Here is a 24,251-nt window from a genome sequence, read left to right on the forward strand (position 1 = left end):
GAACTTTCTGATGGCTCTGAGGAGAGGTGTCTGAAAGACTCAGATTTTAGCAAAGAGCAGGCAAGTTGCTAGGCAAAACCAATGTTAGAATCTTTAGATAAGCTCATCAATTCTGAAATGTTCCCCATCCCCCATACTACTCAGAACTGAAGACTGATTCCTCCTCCTGCACTGTTAGATGGAGGGTATATTGTTATTTTGGAAGATATACCAAAATCATGACAGAAAACATAGGTAGATGAACATCTTTACATCATTATTTACAATGCAAACTTAGCACTACAAAGCTAGGATGTACTCTTACCCTTATCCCTTGTTTTCCCCTATCTCCAATGTCACCTTCTTCGCCAGTACATTTGCAAGACGAACAGCAGCAGGTCCTCTCAGCGATATTGTTCTTAAAAAGAAGAAGTTACTGCAGATAAAAATGTATTTTCCAAAAATTTCCTCATGGTTCTGCTCTTGCTCTTACTAGAAGCACTCACCATAAGAATGCAACTGGCCATTATGCTTTATTAATAGCATGACTCCTTTGTTAGTCATATTTACCAAACTTGATACTTATGGTCTGATTGTAGAGTTCTTTTACCCAAGATCTTACTATGTACATTGGTTCTTTATCAAAAAACTTACCAAGAACTTGGATAGCTTGCTAGCGATATCTGTCATGCCAATATCTAAGTAAGTTCCATATTCAAATCCTTTTCCAAACTCAATGGATAGGAGGTTTTGAATGTTGGAGGCTCCTTCCAGAGCAACAGTTAGAAGACCATCCAAACCTAAGTACAATAAATATGAAAATAAATTTAAGTTCCACTGAAAAATGGTCTCTGTACCTATCTATACATGCATTGTGATATGATATATCCTATGTATCAGGTGAACAATACCTACTAGGAATGCCAGCTGTAAAAACCACATTTTTGATGGTGTCTAATTCTGAATGATTCAAATGAGATGCTACTGACAATGAAGAGTCAATAAAAGGCTCCCTTTAGCAAATCTAGCCCTTTCATCTCCAGTTCTGTTTTTCACTGTTTATTGCATGACAGTCTCCTGCACACATCAGAAGGGCTCAGCCTGTGGCAGCTTCTCCATTCCTCCTGCCCTACCTCTCTGACCCTGGGCTCTGAAATCAGGTGCCGATGCAGATACCAAAGCCTACAGGGCAGGTGGGAAGACAATTACTTAATCCATCTTCTCCCAACTCTGCTAGGTTTCTGGGTGATAACAGATACCAAGGACAATGCAGATTGATTGGTGAAACACAACAGATACGTGTGGCTGTGGGGAAGTTAAACATTGTAAGAAAGATTGTTTCAGATTATAAAATCCCTAAATAGGGACGTCATCCCAAAGAAGCATTAGTATTTACTTAGCCCAGTTATTAGGTGTTCTCTGAAACATCCACTACTGGCCAGAAAGATAACGGCCAAGCCAGGAGGACAGTCTTGCCTGGCATTGTCAATCTCACTTCACTGGAGCTATTCTGATTTACATTTACTGTGCATAGGAGACTATAACTCCTTTTATTTGCTGCTAATCTCCCTCTGCTCTTTCTGCAGGAAAAAATTAAATACCTCTTCTCACCCCATTGCTAGGCCACCTGAGAAATTAAACATTCTGACTTTTCTAAAACAGATACCTTTCTCTTTAAGTTCTTCAGATTTTTGTTCGAGTGCTTCTAAGTCATCATCCACACCATCCGAAAACACAAGTAATACCTACAAAGACATAAAAGAGACAATTTAAATCATACAGAAGCAAAGAAAAATTGTATTTCAATCTTTCGTATACAATTTTGACCAAAGGATTTTGCCTATGTCATCCCATTACCTTTTGTCGGGTCTCATCCTTGTTCTCAAACGTTTCCCAGAGTGACTGCAAGAACTCAACATTAAGTTGGGATGGTCTCTTGATCACAGCATTTGACAGGTTATGCCAGATAGATTCACTGTCAATGTAGAACTTTGGGGATATTGGAGTAACAGTATTCTTCACTTGAACAGCCACGCTGCTCTGTGCCTTGGACCCAACAATGCAGCTCACATCCCTTACTGACAGGAGGGCTTGCAAAATCTCAGGAAAACGTTTTTCCAGTTTGCTCTGTCCATGAAATAAGTGGTAGCCTTCCCTCTGTGATGAGATGTCAAATCCCACAGTGATATCCACAAAACAAGCCACTGTTGAGAAAATAATAAATAAATGCACTAATTTTCATTTCAGGCAAAGAAAAACAGAAGAGAAAAAACACAACAAAGGGAGATAAATGCACATCAGCTAAGTAGGCAGGAGCCTCTGGAACCTGTCCTCTCCAAGCCTCAAGTAGATTATCTGAATCAATCTTTAGGTCTCTAATTCATATAGAGGCTCATTCCTTTTAAAAAAAATGCTATGCCTAATGTTAAAATTTGGGTCAATTCCAGATCACTTCCCTTCTTCGCACCTCATTATGCTTTTTACCTGCGCTTGCACATTCACTGTGGCATGAAAAAGCTCTGCACAGTTAGCAAACAGAGCAGGGGCCCCCAACTCTCAATATACATTTTAGCATAATTTGTCATTGCACGTGAGGTAATGGGAAAACCAGAAGCGAAATGAAAGCACATGCCACAAAATAAGAAGTACTGCCACCATGTCCTTTGTTTAATTAGATGCGAGGTCACTCTAATCTGTAGTATGACTGAGTCACTGCACGTGTATTCTATGGGATTAATGTCTTTCTCTCATATCATTTCTGTCTGCAACTCAGGAGAAGAGAAAATATACATTTTTAAGAACTACACCTATTGTTAGTAATACTTTATTTCTGCTCCGCAATTGTTGTAACTGCTTCTAACTTTATCAAATTAGTGTTTGGATGATACAGCATCAGAGTCACTGTCAACCCAGAAGCAAAACCTATTTTAGTACTCAAAGTACTTTAGTACTCAAAGTACGAAAGCTGTACTTTGTAAGTAAGTAAGTGGATAAAAATTATACACCGTAAAGCTCGGATAGAATTTTAAACAACTAAAACTAAAATCTTCAAGCCTTTGTTGTCAATCAATCAGCTCAAATTTGCAGAAATGAGAACATAAGTACATGGATAAGTTAATGAGGAGTACAGTAGAGTGTGAGCTTGCAGAAAACTTACTAAATTCACAGTAACTATTAAAGTGTGTCTTTTTACCCTTCCTGAAGGGGAGAAAATAGGAACTACCTTATGGACCTGGGAAGGAGAGTATTTGCATGTGCAGCAAGGCAGAAGCTAACATAATGCAAACTGACCCAGAAGGTTATTTGTTCATCAGCTCATATCTTTTATTCTATGGAGGGAGCAAAGAGAAAACATCCAAGTCAATTCTTTCAGCAATTTTAGAGAGACCGGATGTAGCCAATTTATTCCACAGAGACCATTATCTTCATGTGAGTCAGAAGAAGTTTTCTATTCTGTTTTCAGAGTGTTGCAGAAAATCAACCAAATGTATTCTGAAGAACCACTCTAACTGGGAAGCAAACTTAAAGCAGCACACTGAGATCTTGGAACAGTTTGGTTCAGGGATGTTTACCTTTTCTATTATCCTCACAAATAACATCAACCAGTCTTTTTTTAACGGTCTTCAAGTTAGAAAAATCATCAACGGCATATTTCCTACTTGATGATCCAGTTATCTGTGTTAGCTGGGACTGATCAACATTTCCCACGCCGATGGCATATATATCAACACCTTTCTTCCTCAGGCTTTCTGCTGCTCTTGCAGCTCTACTGGTTGCTCGTCCAGCCATGATTACCACTAAAATCTGTTGGACATTTTCATGTATTCTGCTACCCTTTTCTGGTTGAAAGTTGAGTTTCACTTTCTCAAGTGCATTTTCAATATTGCTTTGGTGTCCTTTAATTTGTTTGATGCTTCGAATTTTAAATTCTAGTTCTGATCTGTTTGCAAAAATGCTTAAGTTGAACTCTTCTTTATAGACACCACCATACAGCGCAAAGCCAATTTTGGTGTTTTGGGCAATAACAGCTGGACTGATTACACTTGTCGCAAAGTCCATCATTATCCTGAAGTTTTCTTCATCTATGTTTCTGGAACCGTCCATTAGGAAAATGACATCTGCTTTCTTCGGACATGCTGCCAAAGATAAAGGAAAATATATTATTAATAAAGTACATAGTATTATGTCTATCATTAGTAATCCTTCCTCTACTTCCCACATCCTACTAGTGATATTGACAAAAAACCCCCAACAAATAGATCTATAAAAAGAAAGTTAAGCACATAAAATGTAATGTACATGGAAATTCAGACATCTAGTCCCAGAACATAAAACATACTCCTGTAAGGGGGTGTGTTGCAGAAAACCATAGGTACATTTCCCTCTTATTTACTCAACATTAACAAAATTACACTGGCCTAACCAAATGTCCACAGGGCAAGGGCACGTGTCATCTCAGCCTCATGCAAATACCTAAAGAGGTCAGCTGACTCACACACCAAAAATGCCTGTTTCTCTCCATGCTGCTTAGAAAGGGAAACTACAGTGACTAGACATGACAGGTATAGACAGCTAAAGCTAAGTAAGATAAATCCCATCCTGTGTATATATACAAACTTGAGACTCTTCAGATGAGGTGTCTCCCCCGTCTGAGAACTATAAAGCATGCTTACCATAGACCCAAAACCCAACTTCCAAATAAAGTGCAGCAGCCATAGCTACGTCCATTCAGAAAGATGGCAGAAGGAGAAGGTAGGAAAGAGCAGCCACTACAAGAGCTGAACTGAACAAGCAGGAAACAGAGATTACTGTAATTTAAATCACATTAATCAGAGCAGATTTTGTTGTCTGATCGATCTGATAGATGCCTTTGCAAGACTCTTCTTCAAACACAGTTGCAGGGGAAGAGAAAGTGGAACCAATAGTGAGTATTCACGTACCTGGTACTGAAATATCACACATATTATCTGTTATATTTGCAGTTAAGTTCTCAAGCCCTTCAAAGGTATCCACATAGAAACATTTGTCCTCTGAACCAGCCATTGTCACAAGTTCATTTCGATTTGCTCCTTCAACACCAACTGCATAGATGGTAATTCCTTTGTTCCTTAATCTCTGGGCCACATCATCCAGCTTGTGTGTATCCTGGGATTCTCCATCAGTTATCACTATCAGCACCTGGGGAACTCCTTTGCTCTTGCGGCTGCCGTGTTCTTCAGTGAAGAACATTTCTGAATGGGTCAGTGCCTTTGCCGTGTAAGTATTTTGTCCTAGAAGGTCATCTCTCTTGATAGCCTCAGTAATATCCAGTTTTGTAGTATACTTATTGAGATAGAAGAGCTCTACTGGTTCATCAGAATATTTCAGTGCTCCAAACTGAACTCCATCTGGGCCAACATCAGATTGTTTCACCAGGGCAATTGTGAAGTTTTTCATGGCCTGGTACTGTAAGGAGCTTATGCTTCCAGAGCTGTCCATAACAAACACAATGTCTAAACGTTCCACTCTTCTGCATTCTGTAAAAGCAAATTGAGAAAAGTGTAGATTTCATGCATAAAATTATGCAGAATCTTACTGATTATTATAACTCAAGTCCATTTCTGAGAGTTTTATGCAATGTCTGTATAACTTTGCTAACTGAATGGTGTTTGCAGAGATAAATGTCTTGTTACTATCAGTAAGTTGCACACGACAGATTCTTGTTGTTTATGAGACTGTTCAGTGTGAACTTCATGATTCCAGTAATCAGAGCAGAGTTAGACTAAACTGAGTGTTTTCTTAGTTACCAAAAATGCTACCCTTTTGCTCTGTACATCACAGTACAGGGCTTATAAAGCAAACAGAAATTTTCATTTCAGTTGATATTGTGGAAATATTTCTATTACCTTAAAATATCTAAATTTATCCTTCCGCAGGATATGAGCATTAACTGAAACTTTCCTCCCTCTTGCCTACAGCACATTTTGTAAGTTCATACTTAACATCCAGCAGAAAAAAATCCAAATCTTTATTTCATATCTGAATTAAACATAGCAGTGATTTTGCCTCCTACAGAGCTGGGCTAACACCCTTCCCCCAGCTTACTCCCTGGTGGGAGAAGTTTGGTCTGCCTGAAGGGCAGCATTCTCCCAGTTGCAGACATACAGAGCAGCACAGATGATAGCTGGTGACTCACTATATTTCAAGCTTCCCTGTTTGCAGCTGATTTTTCTCACTACATAAGTTACCGATGCCTTTTCTAAAACTGCTGACAGGAAAAAATGATGCTTAGCATCTTGGCTAATTGTAGTAGTATTTAAAAAAATCTCCTTAGTTACAAGTTCTGTATTGCAATAGCACAAAGACATAGCCACATGTCTGAACACTGACGGTGGGACCTCTTAGAGCTATGAATAGACCACCCTTGCATGCCTTATGCTTTGCTCTTCTCCCCAATCTCCCTCACCCATCACCCCTAGGCAAAGAAAGGGAGTTTTGAAAGCTCAAAAACTGGATGTTGAGTAAAGTTCAGTACTGAACTGAACAGTTAACCCCATCTCTTTAAATGAGTGCAATTTCCATGACTGAGGCAGCAACTTTGAATGCAAGATTTAGCAAGCGACTGTATGTTCTACCTTTATACAGCAGAGAGATCAGAAAGTAGGCACCCTTTAAAGTCTTTTGCACTGTTACAGCAATTCAGTATGCCTTAGGGCAACTGAGTCAGACAATGCATAGCTGCTACTCAAGCGCTTTTTAAAACCCTCTCATGTTTGCAAGCATGGCTGACATCCATGAGAACCCAGAGCCGCGGGACATCCCATCTGGTTCTTTTTGCAGCCTGATTACTTTCCCCATTTATACCCTCAGCTAAAGGTATCATCCCAAGGAAAAAAACAATCCAGTTCACTTTGTCAGCCAGGTCTGTAAACATTACAAATACTGTGTGCAAGCTTGCCTGCCAGTGTGGTTTAATACGACTACATTCATTTAATGTGCATACGGGGAAAAAAAATAATTAAAGAAGAGAATTGCATGAATTCTTAATTGGTTTTGTCCAGAAAGGGCAAAATTTGAGAACACAGAAGAGTAAGAAATTTCAAGTGGGATTACAAATGCACTCTTGCTAAAGACTCTGATTGCACCCTAGCTGCCTCTGGCCCCAGATAACTGCATTCAGTGATGGTGTGGGCTCTTCCAACGCTGCTACTCAGAAAAGAATGAGACTGAGTCATCAGAAGCCCCCTTTCTTGCCCATGTGAAGTCCACAGAAATAGCAGCTGAAACCATAATTAGATGACGGTTAGACTTCAAAGGAAGGAGTGAGTGAAGCCTTCTCTCTGGTAGGTTTATTCACCCTAAGCAAAGACCCATACTTTTCCACACAGGGATTTAATCTCATACACCCAAGGGAAAGAATCAGGTGCCCATGCTCAGCTAGACCTCCAGGGTGTGAACAAGGTGGTCAGAGCCCTGTGACACAGAGTGGTACCCTAGGAGACCCGTGAAGTGCCTCCATCAGAGGCAGAACAAGGGGAAGCAGAGAATTCACATGGGACAAACTAACACCAGGCCAGAGAGGCAGTGAGCTCTGTGACTGCCACACTTGATTGTAACAAGTTCAGAACAAAAACCCCATGGTTGCTCATGCATTAATAAATCACTGAAGGTTACCATACTTACTATCATCAGGAGGACTAGCGCACATTTCAAAAATGAGGTTGCTATTTATCTGGCTTAGAATATCAAAATTTTCAACATAGAATACCCTCTCACGCTTCCCACTGATCTCTTCAAGCTGAGTTTTGTTTGCATTAAAAACTCCAACAGAGTAGATAATAATGCCTTTATGCCGGAGTACCCTGGCAGGGGCTTCAACTTCATCTTGCGATTCCCCATCTGTGATCAAGATGAGAACTTTTTTAACTGCATGACGTGAACCACCACTGGCTTCAAAGTATTTAAGCATGAACTTCAGTGCTTCTCCTGTCAGTGTGGTGGACTGAAGGGGAGATATCCCATCAATAGCACTGAGGATATCTCTTTTGGTGGAGTAGGTGTTGAGCTTGAACTCTTCCTTTGGTTCGTGGCTAAACTGGACAACACCAATCTGCATTCTATCTGCACTGACATATATTATGTTCACCAGCTCTCTTGTGAAGTTTTTCATTTTTCGAAAATTCTCATCTCCAATACTTGAAGAACTGTCCAACAGAAACATGACATCAGCTTTCATTTCTTTGCAGGCTGTCAAGGAAAAAAAGATTTTTAAGCTTAAGGTTTTTTACATTTTTTTAAGAAAAAACATAAACAGCTTAGACAAAAGAAAAAAATTCTGCATAAGCCTTTTCAAACTCTAGATTTTATTAGTTCATTGATAAGTTATGACTGTGACTAAATTACTTTACCCCTCAGATCTGAACAAGGGCATTATTACCTTCTTCAGTTGCAATTCGATCAGTCAGCACTAAATCACAGCCAAGCAACTGAAGCAGCATCTTAAGATCAGCAAGGAATTTCTAAAATAAAAATCTAAAGCCTGTGGCTGGTCAGGTTGTGGAGCCTGAAAAAGCTGGAAGTTTTCTCTTAATTTCAGTGAGGTAGGAAATAGCAACTTGTTTCACAGAAAGAGGTGAGTCAAACAATAGGTAGGTACAAATGGACAGCCTTCCACACTGGTGGGTCACGTTTAAGCACATTTTTTCATTAATGTTTTATAGGGTTGTAAGAAATTAACCAGGGATGGAGGTATTAGTGCAACAGAACTTTTGCTTGTTTCCTGGTGAATGCTACTGTTTAGAGAATACTTATTTCTACATCATTACTTTAAATTGTAAAACTGTCTTTTTTTGACTTCTCAAATCTCAATTCCAGAATCCTATTTAAGGGATATGTTGTACTTATCTACACCTGATAAAAGGGACTGGCTTGCTTGAGATACGGAAAACTGCAGGCTCAATTGCTAGCCTTAAGTTCAAAACTAGATACATTCACAGACCTAGAGTCTCTACAGTGATATGTGATTTTGGGTGCCTTTGACATTGGTAGCTCAACTTCATAGAATCATGGAATCGTAGAATGGTTTGGGTTGGAATGGACCTTTACAGATCACCTAGTCCAACCCCCTGCCACGGGCAGGGACATCTTTCACTAGATCATGATCCTCAAAGGCTCGAGTAACAGGCCTCGCCTTGAACACTTCCAAAGATGGGTTATCCACAACTTCTCTGGGCAACCAGAGAATAAAGTCTGTAATGTAGAGGCAAGAGATTCTTGGTGTTTTCTGAACATAAGACCTTTTCATAATATTGACCAACATTTAAGCTACACAAAAGTCACCATCACCCTCTGAAAACTTCAACTGAGCAACAGTGAAATTGTTCAGGCTAGAAAAAAGATATCTTGCACTATTAATGAAAATATTTCTCTGTCAAATCAAAAGGAATCTATTTTCTGTGTTGTCAGGACAAAGTGAAAGCATGGTCTTACCTTGTTCAGTACAGATCTCTCGGACAACTTCATTTTTAATGTCTTTCAGCGAGTCAAAATCATGTACAAAGTACACTCTATTTTTCACTCCTGCAATCTCATAAAGCTGAGTTGTATTAGCTCCCCTCACACCAATGGCATAAATGTTAATGTGATCTTCCCTGAGTTTCATGGCTGATTCCTTCACGCTGTCCTGTGACTGTCCGTCTGTGAGAACAACTAGATGGCAAGGCACTTCTGTTCTGGCCTCTTCAAACAATGGTTTCATGTAAGCTAGAGCTGCCCCTGTACGGGTATTTCCACCTATTTGCCGAATATTTTCAATTGCTTTTATCAGATCACTTGTTGAAGTGTATTTATCAAGTTTAAACTCCAGTTCATTGAAATGTGAAAACTGCACGAGTCCAAACCGAACTTTGCTTATTCCTATGTCAAACAGGCTAACCATTTCCTTCAAAAAATTCTTCATATCCACAAAATCCAAGTAGTTAAGACTTGATGAACCATCAACAAGCAAATAAATATCAGCTGCTTCTGTGTCCAGGCATCCTATGTGGGATGAGAAAGCCTCCGTTACATCACTATTGTACATATAGGCAGATCACCTATCTCCACTCCTTTTGTAATACATAATAAACTAATACACGAATAAACTATCTGGTAACATAAAAGTTGGCAAACTTAACCTGCTAGGTATCTTAGGCATGATAGCAAGAAACAAAACATTATTTATCTATGGCTATATAACTGCTTTCCTCACAGAAAACAAATCTGATAGTTTGGAGTTTTTCAAACACAACTGAAATGCTTTTAAGCAAATACCTCCAGCAATTCCCTGACTTCTGAGTACAACTTATATCAACCATCAGAATTCATCATGCATCATTACATAGCCATGTTAAATGTTTAACCTGTATGACTGGTTTTACTGTTGAATAAGGTTCCGTGGACCAGCAGCAGTCCACAATGTTCTGGAAAATGTGTAGGAAACAACTGTCTTTTAGTGCTCTTAAGCATAAATCCACTGGTAATTTTTGATAAAATATCTAAGGCTGCTCTATTGTTATTACTACTTCTAGACCAATCTGAAAACTTCAGCCACTTCATTTTTTCCCGGACACACACCCTGATGGCTTAAGATCTGCCCCAAAAAACCATAATGTACACTTTCTCACCTATTTTCTAGGTTTGATCAAAATAAAGGCTAGACTGACTAGAAGGTTAACATTCCTAGGGAAATTTCATTCAGATGCAGCATCTTCCAACAGATCAAGCTTTAAAGGTTCCTTAGTAGGTTTTTAACTTACTCTCTAACAGGAACAGTTGATGTTTCTGCCAGTATTAGTCCTTCCTATTAAATAATGGTACAAATAAACAGGCTTTTCATACTACTGAACTTCAGCAGTATGCTAATAAGAAAAATGTGAATCCATGTTCAACTTTAAATATAAATTCTTCTCCTCAAAGGTTCAATCTGAAAAGTTCAGTTTGAGAATGTGAGAAGGTCCTCAAAACCTCAATCACAGTTCAGGATAGTCTTCAGTTAAAACCCCTTCATCTGGAAAGAACCAAAGTTACTTGTAAAGCTTTACCTGTTTTGAGAATCTCTTTTCTTTCAGATTGGACATAGAGCTTGTTTTGTATTTGATTCAAGAGCTTCTTTTGAAAAATTGTACTTTGCCTTTGCAGATCAGAAAACACCTTGAGATTGGTAACATACTGCTCTTGAGGATAAGAGGCTATCTGGACCAGCTGTTGATCAGAAGCATCTTCAACACCGATGGCAAACACTGTCACGCCACTTCTCCGCAGAAGAGTAGCAACATCAGTCACGTTGTCTTGAGAGCGTCTGTGGGTAATCAGAACAGCTACTTGCTCTACCCCTTGCTTCTTTCTGCTTCCAGCACTTTCAGTAAAGAGTTTTAGCCTTGTGACATTAATAGCTGCACCAGTGTAGGCTTTTCCTGACCCAGCAGAAAGGTCCTTTATTATCTGCAGAATTTCAGCTTTGTTTGTGTCTGTGTTCAGATGAGATGCCACTTCTTGTTCATCAGCATACATCACCAGGCCAATTCTTACACAGTTCTCCTTCATGTCAAATGAGGATGTTAGGTTTTGCAGGAATTTTTTTAATTCTTCAAAGTTTGACTTTGAAGTACCATGATCAACTATAAATGCAATGTCAGCAACCAAGTCTCCATCACATACTGCAGTAGAAAAAGGATGAGAACGAAACAATGTTAGTGGCCACCTTCTACACCGTTTCTGTAATTAACTAACTATGGACTGTTGTTCTTTTGTTTTTCTAAGACAAGATTTTCTGCTTTATTTTCAAGTAAAACAAGTTTGCAAAAACTTTTTTTAACCAAAGATCACAAGCTACCAAATGACAAAGTGATAAAACCTCATCTTAAGTTAAAATAAAAGACCAAAAGACCAAAGAAGGTAGGAGATACTATAGCTGAAGTGTTTATGGCTTTTATATGAAGCACATTCTTGTAACTTCAACTCTTGCCTGTATTTTCAAGTGTATTGATCCAGAAGATACACATGTAAGGATACAGGTTGGACCATGCATGCTAAAAATCTTCAGGGGTTTTATTTATTTTTTAATCACTCATCTGATACATATATATATATTAGAAAAATCCCAATACTCAAACTTATTTTCAATACTACATGAAAAGTGTAAGTTCCTCAGCTCTACCATTAAGGATTTGATAATGGAGAGTCTAATATAATTCCTTCCATTCACACTTGCTAAAGGTTCTCAAAGACTATTCATTAATTTACAAATTGTGGAGGGTCCATAGTCTCATAAGGAGTTGTATTTCATTAACAGGTACTAGTTGTATCAACTACCGATGAGTAAAAACTAAAAAAGATGACTTCCTTTTAGCAGCAGAGAGTACAAGGCTCACACACACCTACACATGTAAAAGCACCAAGTTTAAAGAAAAGTTCCAAGCACAAAACTTCATGGGCATGAATGTATGTCCATCTCATCCATATTCCTACCTATTTTAAAACATGCTAAGGCTAGGCAAAGTATTTAAAACCCGGCAAACACACTTCTATTTTTTTTTAGCAGCCTGTGTATTTTGAATGTTACACAAGTTGCTGGAGATGAGAAGGTACATGAGCCCTAGAGAAGGTCTTAGTCCTTAAATGTCATCTTGCACATTATTGATTTTCTTACCTTCTACTTCCGTAATGCTATCCATTTGGAACTCTGCAATAATATTGGAGACATTTTTAGAAAACATAGGGAGGTCCCATTCCTTAAGAAAATAAGAGAATGGCTGCGTAGCCATCAAGGTCAGTTCTTGTATCACAGCTTCATATATCCCAAGGGCTATCACTGTTACTCCATTGTCTTGTAGCATTTTCACTGGCTCTTCCACATCATCTTCAGAAGGCAAAGAAGACAGGACAATTAAAACCTGATTTCTACCTGCTCCACTAACCGGTTCTTTGAAATATCTTTCATAAATGTACCGGAGGGCATTGCCAGTTTTTAGCAGCCCATCTTGCACTGCTTGCATTTCTTGCACGTGCATCAACATATGCTCCTTTCTTTTATATGTGTCCAGTTCAAACTCTTCATGAACATCATCATTGTACTGGACAAGTGCAAGACGGTATTGATTAGATTCCAGTGGCAGATCGTATATCAGTTTGCTAATAAAGTCCTTCATATAAAGAAATGCGTCATTTGCTGTGTCCTGTTGGCCAGGAAGCAACAGGACAATATCTGTAGTACCTGCAGAGGCCACACAAAAACATAGCATTAACAATTTTTAACAAAGTCTCCAGACACAAATATACAATGTTGAGGCAATAAAGTGACATAGTACTCACTCAGCAATAGTCCAGGAACAGAAATAGAAAAGCTTAAACAGTTTTTATACCTAGAAGCTGGTCTACATAGTTTTCACTCTTACAACATTTAACTGACAGGGTTCCAGACAAATGCTGACTTGCCCAACATCTGAAATTCTTGCTGGCTTTAACAGAGACTGCCACATCCATGATTCCTCAAAATCAGACTGTAACTTCATTTTGAGGAAATGGTGAGATCTTACATTTCTTATTAAGGAAATGAATTCTTTACATTACTCCTAGTAAAGAAAATGCTTTCAAGTATTCAATTTCTCTCAGAATTTGAATTCTTGAAAACAACTTAATTCCTGTGCCTTCTTTCAGTTACAAATATCAAGGGCCTTGATTCAGTTAATATTTCAAAATATTTCACATTTTTAAATATTTCATATATGAAAACCCAGCACAGGAGTTCTCAACCAACTAATTCTTCACAGCCCCTTTAATATCAGTTGTTATGGAAATGGAAACAAATTTTTCAAAGAATGGAATAAAACACACAGCAAAAAAACGTTCAGTGACTTTTTTTTTAAGGAAATCCTACACATCCTTGTCTATCGTAGCCCTTTCAGACAAGGTGGAAAAACAGGTTTATCCCACAAAAGTTTTATCCAGATTTAGGAAATTTGCATACAACTAAAAATTATTTCTTTTACTTTGCAGCTCTTCCCAAGGAGAGTTTAGGCAGCTGGATGAAACAACTGCCAGCCAGAAATGCTCAAAGCAGTAAACGTTACACTGTCCCCAAGCAGCAGAACCGCACAGGGGTTGTCTGAAATGGGACATAAGATCACTTGGTGTGATCAACCTCTTTCTACTGTAACAAATCACAGCCCAGCCCTTCCCTTCCTTTCTCCCTCCCTTCCTAATGTCCCTCTAGATGGTAGAAGAATTCGAGGAAAATAATATTTATTCCATGCAAGGAATGCATGGTTTAGGACCACCTGACAAATATCTTAAAACTAATAAAAGTAATAATAAGCTGCCCTAATCTCAGAGTACTATCTTCTAATTCACTGCAAATGCCTTCATCCTGTGGAACTCTAGTACTGTAAATTGAAATATGAAAATTATGCACCATCATAATATCTGTAAGAAGTTCCCTACATCAGCAAAGTCTGATCTTCAGCACAGAAATTTACTGTGCTGCTCAAAAGCCTGCATGCCTGTTGACTCTGACAGCTCTCACTGAGGATACAGTTAAGGAAGAAATATGGCATGCACTAAAGCTCCAGTGCAGAGTCTACTGCATATGCCAAAACCTGTATTTCAGAAATGCAATACACACTTACAAAGCAGAAGTAGTCTAGAGAGGGGAGAGAAAAAATTAGGACTACAAGCAATCTTCCCATTTTATCTGCCACGGAGCTATTGCCTTAGTCCAGTTGAAAGCTAAGGAGCTCACTCCATCAAGGAAAAGCCCACAGGTGATGTTGTGCTCTTTCCTTTTCTCTCTCTTCCAGCTGCCTCTCTGTACAGACCACACAATATACAATACAGATCACACATGCAATATTGAACTGGTGTTCAGAACCAGATATCTAGCCACAAGCCCAGGTGAAATATTTGCTGACTGATGTTCCTTTTTAAATGCTATACAAAAGTTATCTTAACATTTGGAAATACAGTGCAATATAGCCAAATTTTTCTGATTTTTATCATTAATCTCTGTGAGACTGAAATTAAGTAGCACAGCTTACCTTCTTGAACAGCTCTCTCATTGTAAATAGGTATACTTATTAAGTCTGTGGTGTTTGCTTGGATAATATCATCAATGATCTGTGGCATATATTCTGAGAATTTAGGTAGCTCTTCTATCACTGGATTTTTGTAATGAAATGGTGGGGTGGCCATCTCAAAAAGTTCATTATATGGAGCTTCTTTTGTCCCTATGGCTATTATCTTTACTCCAAGACTCTGCAAGTTTCTGGCAGCTTCTCGAACATCATCTTCTGAGGGTGCTGATGTCAAAAGCACAATGATTTGTTGCTTTTCTTTTTCACCTTCTGACTTTTGGAAAAAGGTTTCATAAGCCTCCATGAGAGCATTTCCAATTTGCACTGAACTCCCACCATTAAACGTGAAGTTGTTCCTGATATGCTTCACCATAGGACCCTTTCTTCTGTAAGTGTCCAGCATAAATTCAGTGGAAAATTCATCACTGTACTGAGCAAGTGCCAGCCGAAAGTGGTTAGGCTCTATTGGTAGGCTGCCAATCATACGGATCATAAAATTTTTCACATAGGGGAGAGATGAATGTTCCATAGCGTCGGAGCTGTCAACTAAGAGGACAATATCTGCAGGGACTGAAACACAGAAAATTTAGTTTGCTACATCGCTTTTCTCTTCTGGAGCTGTAACATAGTCGCAAACATTGCAACTGTCAAGAAAAGAGACTTAGAAAATTCTGCACCTCAGTTAAGTGTAATAGTGACCACATAGAAAAACGGATGCCTGCAGATTGCGAAACACCTTGTCGACTGCACCATGACAAAATTAACCAGATATTCCATCAAGTTGTAGTTTCAATTAACACTCCAACAACATACAAATGAAGGAGAGCTGGACTATGATAAAACCTCTACCTTTCTGCTTTGCCTGCTTACACCTAAATCAGTCTTTGGTGGTCTCTCTTGCACACAAGGTCATTATGTAGGTAAAATTTTCCAAGAATGGGAGAGTCCACTGTTTCACAAAAAACACGGAGGAACGGGCTGGGAGGTAGATTGCCAGCATGAAAAATTCAGCAAAAAGGACCACAGCAAACAATGTTTACACATGCCCAGGAGTCCTGTATGGGGGCGACTGGCAGCTACACTATCCTTGTGTATCTGCGGGCATGAGTTGCAAGGTGGGGTCATGGCAGGGATCAGCCTCCTGCAGCCCACTTCCAAGCAAGGCTGCACTCTGGAAAATGGCGAGCCTCACTTCAGCTCACTCACTCCTCACCCCTTCCATCCCCTCAACATTTCCTTTCATACCTCACCTCACGCTTCAGCTCACACCTTAGCCCTCACTTCACACCATCAGTTCACACCTTGAATTTCACCTCAATTCCAAAATCTCAGCTTACACCTCACCCTTTAACTCACCCTTCAAACCTCACCTTACCTCTCAAACCTTGCCTTACACCTCACTTCAAACTTCATCACACCTCAAACCTCACCTCCCACCTCGTTACCTCATACACCACCTCTCACCTCCCACATCTTATCTTACACCTCAGACTTCACGTGTTGCCATCCAAACTCAGCTTCATCTACTGTGCACAGGAGTTTCTTTAACCTCTCAAGCTTCTGGTCACTATTTAGTGCAAAAATGGCAAGCAAGTATTTTGTCCCCCCACTAAGAATTGCATTTAAAAAAAGAGATAATAAAATACCAGTGTTCTGGGAAACAGATGCATGCGCCTCAAAGAGGATGAAGAACAAAGCCAGCAGCACCTTCATCTCAAGGCAGAGTCCTCTGAGCATCCTCTCTGGGGGAGTTGAAAAGATTGGCTACAGTTAGAAAGCTGAAGAAGCTGGTTTTTAACCATGCATGTTTATCGGGAAGAGCCAGCTCCATATAGGTCCAGATGCATCCTGCATTGAGTTTCTTTTAAATTTGGGGGAAAGTGGAAAGCACTTAACTAGCCACATGTTAATTAAATGGTAATTATTATTACAAAAAAGTGTCTTTTGAACAGCTATTAACCCTAAATTAATGGGCATGTTTGTGATCCCAGGAAGACTGGGTATCTCATATAGAAATACTACTATTTTCCATTAAAGGTTTCAATTTTTGATTTTTAAAGCAATCCATGGTAAGAAGCTTTTAACACAATATTGAGAGGTGATCCAGCTTCCACTGATTTTAATGGGAGCAAGACTGCACTCTGAGGCTTGATTTATGTGAATTTATTTTAGCTGATATTCAGTATCCATCAGATGCTGAAAGTTTATAGAAATAAACTAACAACCAGAGGAGTCATTGCTCTCCTGAATGTTGCTCCTCTTGATAGGCAGTATGAAAGGAGGAGGAAAAGCACCATTTAATGATGAGCTTTTCTATTTGCCCTAGACTGAATTTGAAGAGCTGCAGGAGTAAACCTATGACAGATAAAGACTATTTCAGTGTGGGCCACGTGGGGCTTCCAGCCCCACATGGAAAATGACACTTTAAATGTCTCTGTGAGTGATCAGTCAATCCCGACCCTCTCTATAAAATGAAGTCCTCCATGTGCCAGTTCAGTTGCCAGCTGGCAGGCTTTTAAAAGCAAAAATAATTGTCAGGGTTTGAGAAACTCACAACAATTTACTGTCATTTAGACAATTATTCTATCACCCAATGACCCCTCCCCACTCAGGAAAGGGAATCAGGAGAAACAAGGAAAGCTGAGGGTTGAAATATAAAACGGATTTAATAGAATAAGACTAGAAAATTAACATTAATAATACTAAAGAACCACTATTGATCCCAATAGCAACACAAAATATACAAGGATTATACTCAGCCAATTCTCTCAGCAGGAAGCTGTGCACTCCCAGCAGGGGACAGAAAAAATCAGACACTGCGAGCGCTACGGCTTCAGGAGGAAGGGAAGGGCTCAGGGGTCCAGCACCAGGGCAAGAAGTTCTCAGGATTACAGCCATCAAGGAAGAGAGAACTTCTCAGCAAACTTTCTAATTTATATTGAATGTGACATTCATGGTATGAAATAATCCTGTTGGCCAGCCTGGGTCAAGTGCCCAGGTCTCACTCCTCCTCATCCCTGCACCTGGCTAACTCGAAAACACTAAAAACTTGAAGCCTGCATACCACAGCTGGCTATGAAGTAAATATTTTCACAAAAAGTACAGTTTTCCCAGGCATTAGAAATTAGTCCCGTCCTCAAACCAGGACAATAATTTACATAAATAAATCTTAAGTTATCTTGTAAATATTCCCCCCGATCTCAGGCTATGATCTGCCCATTCCTGAAAACATCCTGCTTTATGGAAATACTACACCCACAGCTGCCTGCACTTGGAGCCAGAGCTGATGCCAGCAGGCCTGTAGGCTGGGTCTGGCTCCTGGGAAAACAGCTCGCCTGCGAGGAAGAGCTGAGTAAGAAAGGTCCTGGAGAAGGCCTGCCTGGATCCTCTGCCCGCTGTCTCCAGGGGCAGGTTGGCCCCTCACCCTCAGTCCTTCCCTGTACTACGCTGCAGGCATGCAACAGGCCAGCACCTTCCTCACCCACACCCCAGCCCAGGACATGACTGCCCTTGGACTAGTCTCATCACCAGGGACTTGTGGTACTGCTATAAGTAATTTGATACTTTCCCTTAAAAATTCCTGGAAAGCCACATTGCTTCCTTTTTCTGACAGCATTGATAAAACACAGTCTCTTGTAGAACAATACAGGCAAGCTAGCTCTCAATCACTGTCTTCCAAGGAGGAACACTCGAAAACCTGATGTGGACAAATCTCTAACATCAGTGGGAGCAGTGCTTGCCCAGTACCAAAGTAAAATGGGCATCTTCAGGTGCCAAGTGCTGAAAGTTTTGGCAAGTGGCTCTGTAGGACATCTTTGCTGTCACTTTGGATAGCTGAAACGGGATAGTGTGTTCGTGTAACTTGTTATTCTTGTATTTTACTGCTATTTCATGTATGTGGCAAAATTCCAGTGAGTGTCCATCATCCTCCATAGATCTGCTCTTGATTTACAGTATAACTGAGAATATTGTTTGGCCCATGCTTGCTCTAAAAATGTTTTAGTATCAATGAAATCTGAAGTAATAGTTGAAATAATGAGTATAAACTGTGCTTGTTTTCATTTGTTTTCATTTTATCTGACAGTCATAAATATTCTATTTCATCAAAAATAATAAACTTACTTATTAAATATCTGAATTGAAATTCTGATGTCAAGCATAGCACAGCAAATGCAAGATTATTAGAAATACCTTCCTATTTTTATCCTCTGTGATCCAAAGTAATAATCAAAGTACTCAATAAATGATGTCACTGTAAAACTTCAAAATATTTGTGTACAAACGGCTAACAAGTGTAATTAATTTAGGGATGCCTGCCCTTTTGTATGGACACAGAAACAGTGTTAATTCTACTGTTCTTTTAAAAGATTCTTGATGGAGAAATTTCGTATTACTGAGCAAAATTTTTATGTATAAAGCAAACTTGCATGAAGAAAGGGAGGTTTGTTTCTTAAGGGTTACTCTTAAGAAAAGTAGGCACAAAGAAAGGGTGAAGGCACACATATGCTCCCAAGGTTTAGAAATCATGAGGTCAGACTGTATTTAAGGGTGCTGTTTTTCATCTCTAACCTATTCTTTCATCCTTTATACTATGCAGGGCAGGTACAAAGATAGAGAAGAAAAATAATTTCCTGTGTCTACAGATGACAGAATCCTTGCTGCAATAATACATTTATTTTGGGGGATTATTATTTACATATATATTTACTAAATATGTATATATAAACACACATATGTATGTATACGAATGATGAGGGAACAATTGGCATAATTTGGAAAGACAGCAGACCCCCCCTAGAAGGAGTGGCATAAAATAAATTAGTCAGCCCTAAGTCACTGTGGTAGGAGTAAGTGATTCTCTGCTTCTGCACAGCTGAACTGAAGTTATCCATAGTTTTACTGAGGGATTTGAGGGACCTCTGGTGCTGCATTCAGGATTCTTCCCATAACAGAGAGGAAGAGAAGCAAGAAGCACCATGCCTATGCTGCCCCTGCACCTCTGCAGGGGCCAGGTCCGCTGGCCAGGACTGGAGCGAGCAACTCCTCCAGAGGGGCAAAGAAGCTGGGGAATGCTCTCTCCTTCTGGAAGATCTTAGCAAGTAAGTAGGTAGCTGTTTAAAAAATCCTACTAACCAGAGGCTAAATCTTTGTGAAGACCTATTAGCCACAAGAGAGCACAAGTCCCTAAGAGGCATGTTCAGGAGGAACACCACCAGCAAAAGACAGCCTATATAACCTATTTCTGCTCTTCCAGTGACCTCAGAAGTGCTATTTTTTCCAGATTCTCCCTATATAATAGAGTAGGACTTGAAAGTCTAAGGTTCATTGTTCATTGCTACATTTATATTTGTTCTTCTACATTTTTTCAGTCAGGTGTCCTGGAAAGTGATACCCACTACTCATTTCCATGCATTGTCATTACATAGACTATTCCTTGTTCCTCCCATTCACAGAACAAATTTTTTTCTATTTATCAAATCCAATTGAATTAGCTTTCAGTTACATTTTAAAAATTTAAATTTTCAAGAAAAGGATCACCCAGCATTGTCCTCATGGCTAGGCCATTACAGCAAACATGATTAATACCAATGGATATCATTCATCTCCTATAACAACATTGCTGTTATTAAGTGTTGGAGGTCTGTGAGATTTTACCACCATTCACACATAACTACCTCAGCATGTATAACAGATATAATCTTAAAGACTTCATTTACTTTCCTTAAGTCATCACCCTTTGAAAATCCTGAGTGCATCGTGTCAGCCGCTGTGTGTACGCGTTCACAATTAAACACGAATATATATGCATAGTACAGAGGGAGAAAGAAAGGGAAAAAAATAACAAACCTAAACCAAAACAAGTCCAATAGCTTTTAGGGAAAATCAGTAGGAATTTCAGAAACTCAAATCAAAGCTTTTTCAGAGTCATGAATGAATACAAAGAGACAAATTTCTTAAAAGGAGAAATTTTTTGTTACTGCTGTTTTTTTAAAGAAAATCTTTTCCAATGAGCAGAACAGACAGTTTGTAACACTTACCAGACAAAGGGGAAGGTGTCTCAGTGGAACATTTCAGACCATCAGTGTCCATAAAAGGCTTATGGAGACTGACACCCTTTTATAGGGTTTCGGTTAATTGGCCATGGGAAATCTTCCCAAAATGGTATTTAATAAATACATTCTGGTGGTTTGGAAGCCTGTAAAAAAAGTATGTATTTGTTGTCTTCTCCTCCTCCTATTCTTTCGCTTTTCCCTTCTTCACCTCCCACCCCTTTTTCTCTGGACCAAGTGCTATCCTGCATTCTTGGACTGCACTTTCATTGCTTCACTTCTCAAAATTCAACACATCCATCATTCCACAGTAACTTCTTGGAATTTAAAAAATAGATTTAGTGTATAGATGATGAACAGTTAGCCAAAAGCTGGAGTTGCTCTGTGTCTATGTAACATACAAACCTGTTCATTTTAAGCCTAAAATTAGGTGCTGTAAGAAGAAAATGTATATAAAGCCTATCTATAGCCATTTGTAGGCAATCAAAATTTTTTTAAAATGCAATTTGTTGTTCTCACATTTATTTCCACTTCAGGTTGCTAGTGGTTGATACTGTAAGACATAGGAATTTTTTTTAAGATAATCCCACAGAGTGATGGGCCTAACAGCACTAACAACTTATTTATCTCCATTGATTTCAAAGAGAATTTCACCATTATAAGAATTTAATGGTAAATTAAAGCCTTGATTAACCAAAATCCTGAAATGCTTTCTGGATCCAGGGGCAGCCAGGGTAGAAGCAAACAGAGACAGAGTGACGTACACCGGCTAACAGACTGACCTGCAGAGTTGCTGGAGAGAAGCACTGCTATGGGGCTCCCAAGAAACTTGCTACAGAGGTTCAGAGACTGTCTGGACACTTCTTTCTCTCTTCTTTCATTTCATGGGAAAGTGTAAGTCCCAAGAGCAGAGCACATACCACGTAGAAAAGGGCACAAAGATCGGCCTGGGAGGATAAAACAGACAGCGGACATTGACCTTGCACAAAGCAGAGGTGACACCAATGACCAGAAGGTGGCACCTGCATGAATTTCCATCTGCAGAGAAACCTCCTTTGATTAAAGACCCCCGAGTGGTGTTACTCTGTCCACTCAGCTTCTCAGTTCATAAAAACTCCTGCATTTGTCATCGATGGCAGCCTGATAGAACATTAGCACCATCTCCAGGGGAGTGCCTTCACCTGACAGACCTGACAAAGATCTGGAGTGTGACAATATCCAAGCATGAAATTATCATCCTTTAGAAAACTCTGTTGCAGACTGCTACACAGGCTTTGCTCGGAGATTTGGCTTAGCTGAGGGGAAGAGGAGAGACAGGAAAGAATGGCTGATGACTGCTATAACATATTCCATCTCCAGAACTGCAGTTTTATGGGAGGCTACAAAAAGGGCACAGAAAATCTCTGGTCTAGAAATAGCAAAAAAAAAAAAAAAATTTTTAAAAAAATCTAATGTCTTGGTTGCAAAATACTAGAATTAAAACTGGCTAGGAAGGGCTTGCTTGTGTGGGTGATTCCTTTGAGCAAAGTCTATATTTTTAAATGGAAATTTTAAATTTTATTTTAAGGGGAGCTGACACATATTGTTCTTTATGCAGTGGCAGACATCTTTATGTATAGAATATATGCCATTATTTCACTTTATTTCTTCAGTAAGAAACATTTTGTGTATAATTTTTACAGCTCTTCTTCCAGTTTAATCTTTTCTTTTTTTCAAGGAAGCATAAGAGAGCTGCTGCTAGATCTACTCTTGTAGTTTTAAGTAAATTAATGAGGTCAAGCCTACTGCTAATCCTTTTGGTATTACACTCCGAAAGCAAGTTTTTCCAAGAAGAGAGAATCAGTGCTTTCGTTCCTGAAAATAAAAGAAATGCAGAACAAATGTGTTCTTAAATGCCCTTTTGGAGATACCTATTATTAGTTTGTTCTTATTTCTTCTCCTCTTTTCCTCAATGGCATACCACTTGGTGTAACCCAGCACAGCAAACCTGTGTTATCAGGTTTATTGGTGTATGGTTATGAAAATGGAATCAGTCTCAGTGCAAGTTAAATACTCTTTACTTATGCCACGGCCACCACACAGCCAGTAACTCAGCACATTCCCAAGAGATTCTTGCTGCCTTAAGGGAAAGCTAAGGTTTGCCATGGTGCTAGTGGCATTCCCTCAACAATTACAGAGTGCAATGGCTGCACCACTAGTAACAAATGCTTTCTTTTGCCCACCAACAAAATATAGAAAGAGATTCGTCTCTGTGTCTCCCTTCCACTCCAGGGAAATGTCTCACCCTGCAGATCTGCCAGCTAAACTTCTTACATGAGAGCTCCCAGATCCCATCAGGAAAAATGTTATAAGTCCACTGGAAGACAATGCTACTAAGCACAGAGATGAATCACGGAGAAATCCGCTTTCTTTCCAGGAGTTCTCCGTATGCAATCCTGCTTCAGCAGGGGAGTTGGACTAGATGATCTTTATGGTCCCTTCCAACTCTAAAATTCAGTGAAATTCAGTATGGAGTCGCTCATGTCAGTCATGTCCCTACACTGAACTCTCCAAGTTTGGCTTGTCACACATCAGTAAAGCATAATGTGTCCAGCTGTCCCCTGTTCAGAGTTACAGGAAGCCTGACTTAAGTTGTTGGTTTTGGCAAGATATGCAGAGCATTTCTCGAGTGAAGAGGATGAAAGTACTGTAAATGCTTTGCTGGTTATAATTCTAAGTTTTTATTTAACAATAACAGTGACAATGGCCAGATACCAGAACATGCAATTGCTTCTGCAAGCACGTTTTCCAGCTGGATTCACTCATGCAACCTGACAGCAGGCAGCAGAGTTATTCTGGAGCAACCAAGAGCAGGGTTGCCTCGGAAAGCTGATGTTCAGAGCTTATATATATTTGTACGTGTATTATATCTATGTATATGACCTGTTAAAAAGCAAGGGTGAATGGTTGTGTTGCACATTCTACTTAGCACAATAGAGTAACTTAGTATTTTTGAAAGCAAATGCAGCTCCCTCTGAGCCCTCCGTTTGCTTTAGAGGTCTGAGCAGTTCATTCCAAGCAGCCTTTGGATGATAGTACCTTTTTCAGCCATGATTCCATGTACTTGCATGTTATGAGAGAATTTTACCTGAATGTC

General features: G+C 39.4%; 1 protein-coding gene across 1 annotated transcript in view; it reads right to left on the reverse strand.

The window, feature by feature from the left end:
- Positions 1 to 16,802, reverse strand: part of LOC141466572 (collagen alpha-6(VI) chain-like) — a 42,132-nt gene extending 25,330 nt beyond the window's left edge. The window contains 12 exon segments of the mRNA XM_074150578.1: positions 305 to 397; positions 634 to 779; positions 1,646 to 1,724; positions 1,837 to 2,183; positions 3,552 to 4,115; positions 4,920 to 5,495; positions 7,642 to 8,205; positions 9,448 to 9,996; positions 11,040 to 11,654; positions 12,647 to 13,210; positions 15,030 to 15,635; positions 16,712 to 16,802. Of these exon segments, the coding sequence (XP_074006679.1) occupies positions 305 to 397; positions 634 to 779; positions 1,646 to 1,724; positions 1,837 to 2,183; positions 3,552 to 4,115; positions 4,920 to 5,495; positions 7,642 to 8,205; positions 9,448 to 9,996; positions 11,040 to 11,654; positions 12,647 to 13,210; positions 15,030 to 15,635; positions 16,712 to 16,802 (4,794 nt within the window).
- Positions 16,803 to 24,251: the final 7,449 nt, after the last annotated feature.

The sequence above is a fragment of the Numenius arquata genome, chromosome 7 (assembly GCF_964106895.1).
Source record: "Numenius arquata chromosome 7, bNumArq3.hap1.1, whole genome shotgun sequence".
Lineage (NCBI taxonomy): Eukaryota > Metazoa > Chordata > Aves > Charadriiformes > Scolopacidae > Numenius > Numenius arquata.